Below are 12,711 nucleotides of genomic sequence, written 5' to 3'. Positions count from 1 at the left end.
AGCAAATTATTCATTTGAAAAAAGCCGGCCGGGCGCGGTGGCTCAAGCCTGTAATCCCAGCACTTTGGGAGGCTGAGGCGGGCGGATCACAAGGTCAGGAGATTGAGACCATCCTGGCTAACACGGTGAAACCCCGTCTCTACTAAAAAATACAAAAAAACTAGCTGGGCGAGGTGGCGGGCGCCTGTAGTCCCAGCTACTCGGGAGGCTGAGGCAGGAGAATGGCGTAAACCCGGGAGGCGGAGCTTGCAGTGAGCTGAGATCTGGCCAGTGCACTCCAGCTTGGGTGACAGAGCGAGACTCCGTCTCAAAAAAAAAAAAAAGAAAAAAGCCTGTCCTCACGGAAGAACCTGGCAGGTTTGAGGAGAGAAAGAAATTAGGGAGTAGCTGCAGGAAGAAGCTGACTGGCCTTGAAGAAGAAGAGGGAGAAAGGGAATCTCCCAGACTAGGAAAAAAATTTCCCTTGGGATCTGTGGGAGCAGCAGGCCTGTGGGCCCCAGAGCTTCAGGGCTGGCACTTATCGGCAGTGTCCAAGAGAGCAGAAGTCCTCAGGGAGAACCGGTATGTTATGGGGGTCTCAGCGGGGAGGCAAATAGGGATGCAGAGGCCTCCCTGTGGGGACGCATGACCACCAACCAGAGGGCCCCCCCACGCTGATGGACTCTTGGAACAACCTGGTAGGGAGAAGGGCAGGTACCTGTGCATGTGCACAGGGACTCAGCCAATCCAGAGGGACGCTCCGAGGCAGGAATTAGGGAATTCGGTTTAGACAGAGAAAATAAAGGAATATTTGGTATACCCTAGATTTCTAAGAGTCATAGGATGGCATATATCTGTACCGAATTGCCCCAGAATTGGAAACACGTCATTTTGAGACAATGGCAGTAGCCACATCAGAGAAGTGGTGGATGGTGATGAGGGCAGACTCCCAGATGTCAATGCTGATGTTTTGGGAATGCCAATTAGTCGTTTGTGACAGGGCTGCCTTTAAAACAGCCCTACAGAAAGCTTCACACTCCTGGCTGGAAAAAGGCTGGATTTCAGCTAGAAGGAAGGGAGAGGGTACGAATGCTGCCTTTTAAAGCATTTGCCAATGAAATTAGAGTTGCTAATTCTCAGAAGAGCATTTAGAAAGGGGGCACAGAGGCCAGGAGCAGTGGCTCATGCCTCCAGCACTTTAGGAGGTCGAGGTGGGTGGATCACGAGGTCAGGAGTTCAAGATCAGCCTGGCCAAAATGGTGAAACCCCGTCTCTACTAAAAAGACAAAAATTAGCTGGGCGCAATGGCAGGTGCTTGTAATCCCAGCTACTCGGGAGGCTGAGGCAGGAGAATAGCTTGAACCCGGGAGGCGGAGCTTGCAGTGAGCTGAGATCGTGCCACTGCACTCCAGCCTGGGCGACAGAGCGAGACTTCAACTCAAAAAAAAAAGAAAGAAAGAAAGAAAAGAAAGAGGGGCACAGAGGAGGATTTTTACGACCTCTAACTTAGGATGCGAGTTTTACAAAACGGAAACTCTTCCTGAAGAGAAAAGAGTGATTTTATTTACTTCAACTCAGGTTCTGCAGCTGGAACATGGAGACATATCTTGGCTGCTAAACCTCTGACAGACCCCAGGCAGATTTTGGAGAAGGTGGTAGAGATGTGGGGAACCACCCTGCCTTGGATTCCTGAGACAGTCACCAGCATGAACCACCCTAAATCAGCCATGACACAGAGGCAGGCCCTGTGGTTCTGGGGAGATTAGAGGCCACTGCCAGGCAAGGCCTGGGGTAAGAGGGCCTGTGAGTCAGTGCTCTCTGTCCAGGTCAGAGCTCAACAGTCATTAAGGATTTGATGAAGTGCTTGGGCCTACTTTTTACTTGGCCTATGGGAAAAATGAGTTTTTCATCGAAGATGGTAGTCATGAAGAGAACCCAAAGAAAGCTAATGACATGGACCTAGAGTAGGCTGGTGATGAGAAACCTATGATGCCTTTGAGGCTGCACACCAGTAGCATGGCCCTTTTCTACAAAAGCACATATGCAAGCCTCCTCGCCTCCCTCTGGCAGTCGGAACCCACCACTGCTATTGCGGTTATCAACTGAGGCATTTCTCCTTAATCACTGAAACAGAGAACTGCAACTCAAACCGCAGAGTAACATTTACCCATGTCCCACCACAGTGCACTAGCTACCTCCGTATCGATCTCCAGCCTTCAGGTGCCAGGTAGAATGTATGTGCCTGCCACCCATCTTTTCCTCTCTATCCATAAACAGAGTTTAAACACATAAATTTTTTTTTTTTTTTTTTTGATACAAGAGTCTTGTTCTGTCACCCAGGCTGGAGTGCAGTGGTAAGATCTCAGCTCACTGCAGCCTTGACCTTCTGGGCTCAAGCGATCCTCCAGCCTCAGCCTCCTGAGTAGCTGAAACTAGAGGGGCATGCCACCATACCCGGCTAATTTTTTAATGTTTTTGTAGAGATGAGATCTCTTTATATTGCCCAGGCTGGTCTTGAACTCTTGGGCTCAAGAGATCCTCCCACCTTGGCCTCCCAAAGTACTGGGATTACAGGCATGAGCCATCATGCCAGGCCATAAACATCACTGAGAAAAAATAAATCATACAATATCTCCACAAAAATTACTTTTTCAGTTATATCTTCCACTGAAATAATTAAGTAACACTCAGGTTTATCAATAAAATTCTTAGCTTTTTCCTGCCCTCTAAGAGATCTCAAAATGTTAAGATGGTGGCCAGGCACAGTGGCTCAAATCCCAGTCTGTTATCTCAACGTTTCGGGTGGCCGGTGGATCACTTGAGGTTAAGAGTTCGAGACCAGCCTGGCCAACATGGTGAAACCCCATCTCTACTAAAAATACAAAAATTAGCTGGGCGTGGTGGCACATGCCTGTAATCCCAGCTACTCAGGAGGCTGAGATACAAGAATCACTTGCACCCTGGAGGCAGAGGTTGCAGTAAGCCAAGATCGTGCCACTGCACTCCAGTCTGGGTGACAAAGTGAAACTGTGTCTCAAAAAAAAGCGGATAGATATTTTACAGACCTTCAACTAAGTGATTGTTACAAGACCTGTAAAGGGTTTTGAAGAGAAGCTATGACCATACTAACTTTTTGGGGCCACCATCATGAAGGAGAAAACCCATGCCTTATGGTCACATTGAGTAAAATGTTCTTCCCCTCCTCCCTGTATCACTTGTTCAAATCCATCTGTATATTAAAGAAATCAGAGCTTCTAGTATTCTCTAGGTTTAAAAATAAAATGTTTGCCTCTTGATTATGTGACCTAAATTTGGTTCAGACCATATTTGCCAAAAGCTATACAAAAAAAGAATTAGATAAGTCATTTTTAGCTTAAAAAAATGATGCTTCGTTTGAACCAGCCCTCATTTTCAACAGTCTGGAATTTTACTATTAATCTCACTCCCTGCTTCTATTTTAAAACTGCTTATTTTTTAATTGCCAGAACAAACATTCACAAAATTGGTATTTTATATAAAACTGTAACTAAGCATAGAAGTATAGAAGTAACCCAGCTTTTCTCCTCTTTGGGGTTTTGTGTTATTTTATTGCTCATATAAATACAAAATACACGTGGCTCTGTCTCGGTGGAAATATGAAAAACAGATCTTGCAGTCCAGAGACTGAAAACAAAGTTTAAAAACAAGAAAAGGCCGGGCGCGGTGGCTCAAGCCTGTAATCCCAGCACTTTGGGAGGCCGAGGCGGGCGGATCACGAGGTCAGAAGATCGAGACCATCCTGGCAAACACGGTGAAACCCCGTCTCTACTAAAAAATACAAAAAACTAGCCGGGCGAGGTGGCGGGCGCCTGTAGTCCCAGCTACTCGGAGGCTGAGGCAGGAGAATGGCGTGAACCCGGGAGGCGGAGCTTGCAGTGAGCTGAGATCCGGCCACTGCACTCCAGCCTGGGCGACAGAGCGAGACTCCGTCTCAAAAAAAAAAAAAAAAAAAAAAAAAAAAAACAAGAAAAACCTTCTACCTCAAGAGTCTAGAATATGCCATGAATCTATTTTTGTAGTTATTAAAATAAACACAATATATTCCTTTTAAAATCTTTCTCAGAGAAAGTAGAAAGTGGGCTTTGGGAGGGCTCTTTTAGCCAAACTCTGTGAAGACCCACCAAGCTAGAGCCTCTTTATATAGTGACAGGGAATTCGACCCATTCTTAAAACTTGTGGGTCCTCAGAGTAAGAACCCATAGGATAGAGAACTGCAATTTGTGGCTATTTTTAGTCAGCAATCACAGAGAGAACTTAAGCAGCCATTAAAAGGAGGCAGTGAACTGTGTTAAATTCTAGATGAAAGAAACAGCGGAGAGGGCCAATCCTGATGACTCACGGTGCAAGAGTTCGCCTTTAAGCAGGGATGTGTCCTTGCAAGGAGTCCCCTTTCTTCCCTGGCCTCAATTTCATTCTCTTTAAAAAGAACTAGTCAGCTAGGCGCAATGGCTCACGCCTGTAATCCCAGAACTCTGGGAGGCGAGGTGGGAGGATCACTCGAGTCCGGGAGTTCGAGATCAGCCTGGGCAACGTGGCGAAACTCTGTCTCTACAAAAAATACCAAAAAAATTAGCCAGGTGGCGTTGCGTGCGCCTACAATCCCAACTACTCAGGAGGCTGCGATTGAGGATCACCTGAGCCTGAGGAGGTGAAGGCTGCAGTGAGCCATGATCGCGCCTCTGCACTCCAGCCTGGGCGACAGTGAGACCCCGTCTCAACAAAAAATAAAAATAAAAGGTACTCGTCGGCTCCTCAGGTCTTCTGCTTTATTATCGCAAGTCACCGCTCACTTGAGAAAAAAGGCGACTGCCTTTAATGGTATATACAGAAAAGAGGCGTCTGCCCTCAAATAACAGAGAACATTTATCAGGCACTTTGTTGGGTGCCTGGGCTGCGCTGCGTTCTGTGTACATATTCTCTGCCTTAGAGCTACCGTTCAAGAAAGGTATTTTCATCTTTACTTGAGATGAAGAAGGAGGCAGGATTTGGACGGAGACCTTTGGCGGGGCTGGGTGGGAGGGAGCCAGGTCTAGAACTGGCGATGCAACGCGGTCCCGGGCGCAGGGGCGGGGCCAAGGCCTGGAGGCTGGGTCAGGGGCGGGGCCGGGGCCTGGGACGGGGCGAGGCGGACTTGCCTTGAAGTAGGCGAACTGCAGGAACTTGTAGGGCTCGCGGCGCTGGAAGTCCGCCAGCACCTCGCGGCTGGGCTGGGACTGGCGGAAGGCTGGCAGGCCTTGCTTGCAGCGTTTGAGGCAGTGCGCGCGGCGCAGCAGGCCCCCGAAGAGGCGCAGCTCTGGATAGCTGGCGAGGCCGGAGGCGGGCTCGGGCTGCGGCGCGGCGCTGCAGTTGCGGTGGCAGAAGGCCTCGCTGTCGCGCAGCAGGCGGTGCAGCCGCAGGCTGATCTCCAGGTAGCCCACGCTCTCAGCCCAGTGCTCGCCACTGTACTTGTCCAGCGCGTGCCGGTAGGCCGACTCGAGAGGCATCAGCTCGTCCCGTGGGAAGCTGCGGAAGCTGTAGCGTTCGTACTGGGCGCGCCCGGCGCGCAGCGCACAGGCCACGCACAGCAGCGCCAGCAGCGCCGCGACCCCCCGAGGCCCCGGCTCCATCGCGCCCGGCGAAAGGAAGGAAGGAAGGGACGAAGGAAGGGAAAAGGGGAGGGAGAAGGAAAGGAAAGAGGACGGCTAGACGCGGCCGGCCGAATGCTTTCGGGGCGGGGACGCCAGCTGCCGGCCCGCCCCGTCCGGCCGCCCCTCCCCACCCAGCCGGGAGATCTGGGCGCCAGCTGCCAGCGCCGAGAGGGTGCGCGTGTAAGGCGCGCTGCGCACTGGTTCACGAAGGCTGATGCGTGTGATGGGGCTCCGCCGCTCATTCACTTGGAGACCCGCCCGCAAGGCCGACGTGGCCCTACTATCTATATAATCTACAATTTTTATAGTCGCTTGAAGGTTTGTGAAAACGAAGATTCCCTGGCTGTGCCCCCAGAGTTTCTGATTCAGAAAGTCTGGGGTGGAGGTCTGAGGATTTGTATGTTTAACCAGCACCCTGGTGAGGCTAATGCTGCGGGCTCACGGGCTGCACTTTTAATAGCACTGCCCAGCCTTAAATTTTAGTGAGAGAAAGACAGTGCAAAAATAAAATTAATAAGGACGTCAGTGGCACTTTGTAAACTGTATAGCTAGTCAGGTTGAAGATGTGCACAACTTGTGAATCTGCGACACCATTCTGTGGAATATGCTGGAGAAGCTTGCGCATGTGCATCAAAAAATATGGATGGAATGTTAGTGGCAGCACTTATTTAAAAAAAGTTTAAACTTTTTAATCTTGAAATAATTTACAAGAAAGTTGCAAAAATAGTACGAAAAGTTCCTGTATACCCTTCATCAAGATTAACAAGTTGCTAATGTTGTACAACATTTATATGTTTACATTTTTTTCTGACTCATTTGAGATAGGTTGCATATGTCAGGCCCACTGTCCCTTAGTCGTTTTATTTTATTTTATTTATTTATTTTTTTTTTTTGAGACGGAGTCTCGCCCTGTCATCCAGGCTGGAGTGCAGTGGCCCCATCTCGGCTCTCTGCAACCTTCGCCTCCCGGGTTCAAGCAATTCTTCCCGCCTCAGCCTCCCAAGTAGCTAGGATCACAAGCACCGTGCCACCACGCCTGGCTAATCTTTCTGTTTTTTACTAGAGATGGGGTTTTGCCGTGTTGGCCAGGCTGTTCCTGAACTCCTGACGTTAGGTTATCTACCTACCTCGGCCTCCCAAAGTGCTGGGATTACAGGCGTGAGCCACTGTGCCCAACCCCTTAGTCTTTCAGTATATATGTCCTAAGAATGAAACTACCAATCAAATTTAGGAAATTTAATACTAATAGAAGACTTTAATCATGTTCCATTTCCAGTTTTGTCAGCTGTTCCAATTATGTCTTGCATAGCACTTTTTTCGCTTAGGATGCAGTCCATCCATGATCGCTGTTACATCCAGTCTATTTCGTATCCTCTAATCTAAACTGGTTCCTCGGCTTTTCTGGTCATGCCGTTAGCATTTTTTAAAAATACAGGCCTAAACAGCAATGAAATACCACTACAAAATTCAAAACACTGACAACATCACATGCTGACAAGGATGTGGAGCAACAGGAACTCTCATTCATTGATGGTGGCAATGCAAAATGGTACATACACTTTAGAAGACAGTTTAGCAGTTCCTTACAAAACTAGGCATACTCTACTCATACAGTCCAGAAATTGCACTTCTTGTTATTTACCCAAATGGGTTAAAACTTATGCACACACCTGCAAATGGATGTTTGTAGCAACTTTATTCACAATTACCATAACTTGGAAGCAACCAAGATGTCCTTCAGTGGGTAAGTGGATACATAAACTGTGGTATATACACACAATGGAATTTTATTCTAAGCCGAAAAGAAATCAGCTATCAAGCCATGAAAAGACATGGAGAAGTCTTAAATGCATGTTACTAGGTTGAAAGAAGCCAATCTGAAAAGGCTACATAGCCAAATGACATTCTGGAAAATGCAAAACTATGGAGACAGTAAAAGGATCAGTGGTTGCGGAGGATAAAGGGAGGGATGAACGGGTGGAGGACAGAGGATTCTTGGAGCAGTGAAGCTATTCTATATGATACTATAATGGTGGATACATGCCATACATTTGTTAAAATCCATAATATGTACAACACTAAGAGTGAGCCCTAATGTAAACTGTGGACTTTGGGTGATAACGATGTGTTGATGTAGGTTCATTGATTGTAACAAATGTACCATTCCAGTATAAGATATTGACAGTGGGGGAGCTTATACATGTTGTAGGGTCATGGAGTATATTTGAACTCTGTACTTTCCGCTCAGTTTCGCTATGAATCTTAAACTACTCTAAAAAACAAATTTTTTTTTTTTTTTTGAGATGGAGTCTCGCACTGCTGCAGAGGCTGGAGTGCAATGGCACGATCTCAGCTCACTGCAACCTCCACTTCTGGGGTTCAAGTGATTCTTCTGCCTCAGCCTCCTGAGTAGCTGGGATTACAGGTCAGTGCCACCACGCCAGGCTAATTTTTGTATTTTTAGTAGAGACGGGTTTCATAATTTTGGTCAGGCTGGTCTCGAACTCTTGATCTCGTGATCCACCTGCCTCAGCCTCCTAAAGTGTTGGAATTATAGGCATGAGCCACAGCGTCTGGCCTTTTTTTATTTTTTATTTTTTAAGGAACACAGGCCAGTTAACTTTGTAAAAGCGTCCTCATTTGAGGTTTTCCTGATGTTTCCTCATGACTAGATTCAGAGTAAGCTCCTTGGCTAGAATGCCATAGAAGCAATGTGCCATCTGTCTCAGGGTAAAATCTAAATAGCACAATGCCCACCCCTTGTCTGTGTTAATTTTGATCACTTTATTAAGGTGATCTCTATTTTCCCTACTTCATTTGTTTTCTTTTGTAATTAACAAGTGTTTACAGTAAGGTGCCGCAATATTGTTCTTAATGGCAGAAAGCAGAAATAACCTATCCATAAACAGAAGAGTAGATTTAAAAAAAGAGAGAGAGAGAGTAAATGCATATAGAAGAATATATTACAGCCAGGAAAATGAAAGAATTAGAGATACAAGTAACAGTTCAATGTGGGGGCGGGGGGAACCATACAGAATGATTCCATTTGCCTAAAGTTTTTTTTTTTTTTTTTTTTTTTTTTTTTTTTGAGACAGAGTCTCACTCTGTCACCCAGGCTGGGCTGCAGTGGCACCATCTTGGCTCATTGTAACCTCTGCCACCCAGGTTCAAGCGATTCTCCTGCCTCAGCCTCCCGAGTAGCTGGGATTACAGGCACCTGCCACTGCACCCAGCTAATTTTTGTAGTTTTTAGTAGAGAAGGGGTTTCACCATCTTGGCTAGGCTGGTCTTAAACTCCTGACTTTGTGATCCACCCACCTCGGCCTCCCAAAGTTCTGGGATTATAGGTGTGAGCCACCGTGCCCGGCCCTAAAGTTTTAAAATATGGAAAAGTACACAGTGTATTATTTAGGAGTACAAATAATATAGTCCTACCTTATACAAACACACAGGGTAAAACTATATTGAAAAGAGAATGATAGGCCAGGCACGGTGGCTCACGCCTGTAATCCCAGCACTTTGGAAGGCCAAGGTGGGTGATCACTTGAGGTCAGGAGTTTGAGACCAGCCTGGCCAATGTGGTGAAACCTCCGTCTCTACTAAAAATACAAAAAATTAGCCGGGTGTGGAGGCACACACCTGTAATCCCAGCTACTGGGGAGGCTGAAGTAGGAGAATAACTTGAACCCAGGAGACAGAGGTTGCAGTGAGCCAAGATCGTGACACTGCACTCCAGCCTGGGTGATAGAGTAAGACTGTCTAAAAAAAAAAAAAAAGAAAAAGAAAGAAAAGAAAAATTAAGAAAGAAAGAAAAGAGGATGATAAATGGAAACTTAGGATAGTGGTTTCTTTCCAATAGGAGGAAGAACATGAAATGGCAGAGGGTCAGACGCAGGGGAGGGGTTGGGGAGTAAATGGGAGAATGTTCATTGCATTGTTACTTTTTATGCCGTACATATATTTTGTAAATATTATTTTATATATTTATATTTCATGTTTTTGTTTTTTAAAAAACAATTTTTGGAAAAAGAAAAGATTGCAGTAGTGATATGAAGAAAATTAAAAAGCTGAATGAGATGGGGTGGGGGAAGATTGGTTAAGGAGGTGGCATTTGGAAAGAGACCTGAAACGGGAGGGCACCTGTGGAGAGCGCTGTGCTGGGAGATGGTGCACAGTGTGTACCTGATCCTGGAACATCTTACCCTGGAAATCGCCAGTGACCATCATTCCCAATAGCAAAGAGATACAATTTGGAATCATCTCACACAATCACTCAATTGAACAAGATGCTAAGCTCTGCCACAGCTTCTTCCTCTGTCTTGCCTTTGCCTTACCAACTCCTGCCAAACGGCCTTTGCCCAGGGCTGTTGTTTCAGATTTGGGAGGCTGACGTGGGTAGATCACCTGAGAGGTCAGGCGTTTGAGACCAGCCTGGCCAACATTGTGAAACCCCGTCTCTACAAAAAATTAGCCGGGCAGGCACCTGTAACCCCAGCTACTTAGAAGGCTGAGGCAGGAGAATTGCTTGAACCCAGGAGGCAGAGGTTGCAGTGAGCCGAGATTATGCCACTGCACTCCAGCCTGGGAGACAGATGAGACTCTGTCTCAAAAAAAAAAAAAAAAAAAAGGCCGGACGAGGTGGCTCACACCTGTAATCCCAATCCCATCACTTTGGGAGGCCGAGGCGGGCGGATCACAAGGTCAGGAGATCGAGACCATCCTGGCTAACACAGTAAAACCCTGTCTCTATTGAAAATACAAAAAATTAGGCTGGCATGGTGACATGTGCCTGTAGTCCCAGCTACTCGGGAGGCTGAGGCAGAAGAATCACTTGAACCCGAGAGGTGGAGGTTGCAGTGAGCCGAGCCCACACCACTGCACTCCAGCCTAGGCAACAGAGTGAGACACCGACTCAAAAAAAAAAAAAAGTTTTAAATTCCTGCCTTCTCCATCTCCATGCCCCTTGGCAATCTCCACCAAGAAGAGCTTCACCAAGAAGGAGAGTTGGTTTCTCCACCCTTTGGATGGGGTTTGGATATGTGATTTACTTTTGTCAATGAGACAGCAGAAAAGGTCCCAAATGTGCACTGGGACTTGCCTCTTTCATGGTACTGGGAGCCCTTCCTTCATGTGCTTATACATAGGCTAGCCTGCTGAAGGATGAGACATGTGACCCAATTGTCTTTCCATCGTTTCTGCCACTTCTCAATTGTATGTGTGAGGCCATCCTGGATCATTCCACACCAGGAGATTGACCAGCTGTCTGCAGAGACATGGGAACTCCAGTAGAGCCAAAACCAGAAGAATCACTCAGCTGACCTACAGAATCATGAACTAAATAAGCAATTGCTGGCTGGGCGCGGTGTCTCACGCCTGTAATCCCAGCACTTTGGGAGGCCGAGGTGGGCAGATCACCTGAGGTCAGGAGTTTGAGACCAGCCTGACCGACATGGAGAAACCCCTTCTCTACTAAAAATGCAAAATTAGCCAGGCATGGTGGCACATGCCCAGCTACTCGGGAGGCTGAGGCAGGAGAATTGCTTGAACTCAGGAGGCGGAGGTTGTGGTGAGCCGAGATCGGGCCATTGCACTCCAACCTGGGCAACAAGAGTGAAACTCATGTCTGAAAAAAAAAAAGATTGCTATTGGCCTCTAAGTCGGGGGGTAGTTTGTTACATAACACTAGCTAATAGATGCATTGGCCAAAAGTTCAAGAAGGATAACTGTTCTTTCTTCATATATTGCTCCTTCTCTTGTCCTTGAAGTCAGTTTGAGTCAACCTTGTGAGATTGATGGGGAGAGACTGTCATATGTGCACTCTGGCCTCTGCTGAAACACGGGTCCTGGATGGTCACCATTGATAAGTCATTCCCCATCCCCTTTAGCCAAGGCCCCTCAGGTCCATCAGCTCTGTGCTACATCCAGACCACTCAACTTTGACAGTGGAGTTTGGGGAATCTCAGGGAGCTGGTTGGGTCCCAGGCTACCTCCAAATATCACAAGCCAATGCATTGCTCCCACAGAAGATGGGGGGAAGGAGACATAAAGATTACAAGAGACTGAGAGAGGCCCACTGTGGAGAGAGCATAAAGCATAAAGAAAGGGAGTGTGGACTGGCAGAAGTCAGGTGAAATTGCCTTTGAGGAGCAAGGCTGTCGGTGGACAGGTGGAGGAGGAGGGAACAGTTGCTTTCCATTATAATTCAATAGAATTTTATTTTTAATGGAATCTCACTCTGTTGCCCAGGCTGGGGTGCAGTAGTGCAATCTCAGCTCACTGCAACCTCCACCTGCCAGGTTCAAGCAATTCTTGTGCCTCAGCCTCCTGAGTAGCTGAGATTACAGGTGCACACCACCATGCCTGGCTAATTTTTGTATTTTTAGTAAAGATGGGGTTTCACCATATTGGCCAGGCTGGTCTCGAACTCCTGACTTAAGGTGATCCACCCACCTCAGTCTCCCAAAGTGTTGGGATTACAGGTGTAAGCCACCATGCCTAGTCAATTCAACAGAATTTGTAAAAGGAAATGAAACCAGATATCTAGCGTGCTGCCATCGGCTTGAGTGGCTGCTTAGCCTCATTAGAGCTTTGTCTAAGGGTGTCTCCTCACCGAAGAAGGCAGTATTCCCCCAGGTGACTTAAGTGACAAATTCTCTTTTATATCATGAATTTATTCATTCTTTCAATACACTGTTCAGCATCTACCTTATACCAGGTGCTGCACTTGGTGCTGAAATGCAAAGATGAAACAGACATTCTTCCTTGACTGTGTAGTAGAGGAAATACAATATTTATTTATTGTTTCATTTGTTACATAAACCTATAGTGAATTGTATTCCAGATGCCATATTAAAGAAATGATATCAACTTTTTCCTCAGAGAACTCAAAATTAGGAAATGACATATAAGTAAACCTTTAATTACCCTACTGATGGAGTTGGAATAGAGATGTGGACAAAGTACTTGTGGGAGCCCCAAAGAGGGCTGGGTAACCTAGTCTGAAGGTGAGTCTGGAATGTCTTCTCCAAGAGGCCATGCTTGAATTCCTTTAAAGGGTATGAAAAGA

General features: G+C 46.8%; 1 protein-coding gene across 1 annotated transcript in view; it reads right to left on the bottom strand.

Annotated features, from left to right (window-relative positions):
* CRTAP (cartilage associated protein) overlaps positions 1–5,758 on the bottom strand; it is a 32,916-nt gene extending 27,158 nt beyond the window's left edge. Inside the window, exon 1 of the mRNA XM_033212916.1 lies at positions 5,154–5,758. Within this exon, the coding sequence (XP_033068807.1) occupies positions 5,154–5,624 (471 nt within the window). The 5' untranslated portion in view covers positions 5,625–5,758. The remainder of the gene's footprint in view (positions 1–5,153) is intronic.
* Between the last annotated feature and the right edge of the window lie 6,953 nt (positions 5,759–12,711).

Source organism: Trachypithecus francoisi, unplaced genomic scaffold (assembly GCF_009764315.1).
Source record: "Trachypithecus francoisi isolate TF-2019V2 unplaced genomic scaffold, Tfra_2.0 Lachesis_group0, whole genome shotgun sequence".
NCBI lineage: Eukaryota > Metazoa > Chordata > Mammalia > Primates > Cercopithecidae > Trachypithecus > Trachypithecus francoisi.
Note: the sequence above shows the minus strand (reverse complement) of the source record. Positions and strands in the feature narration are given on the sequence as shown.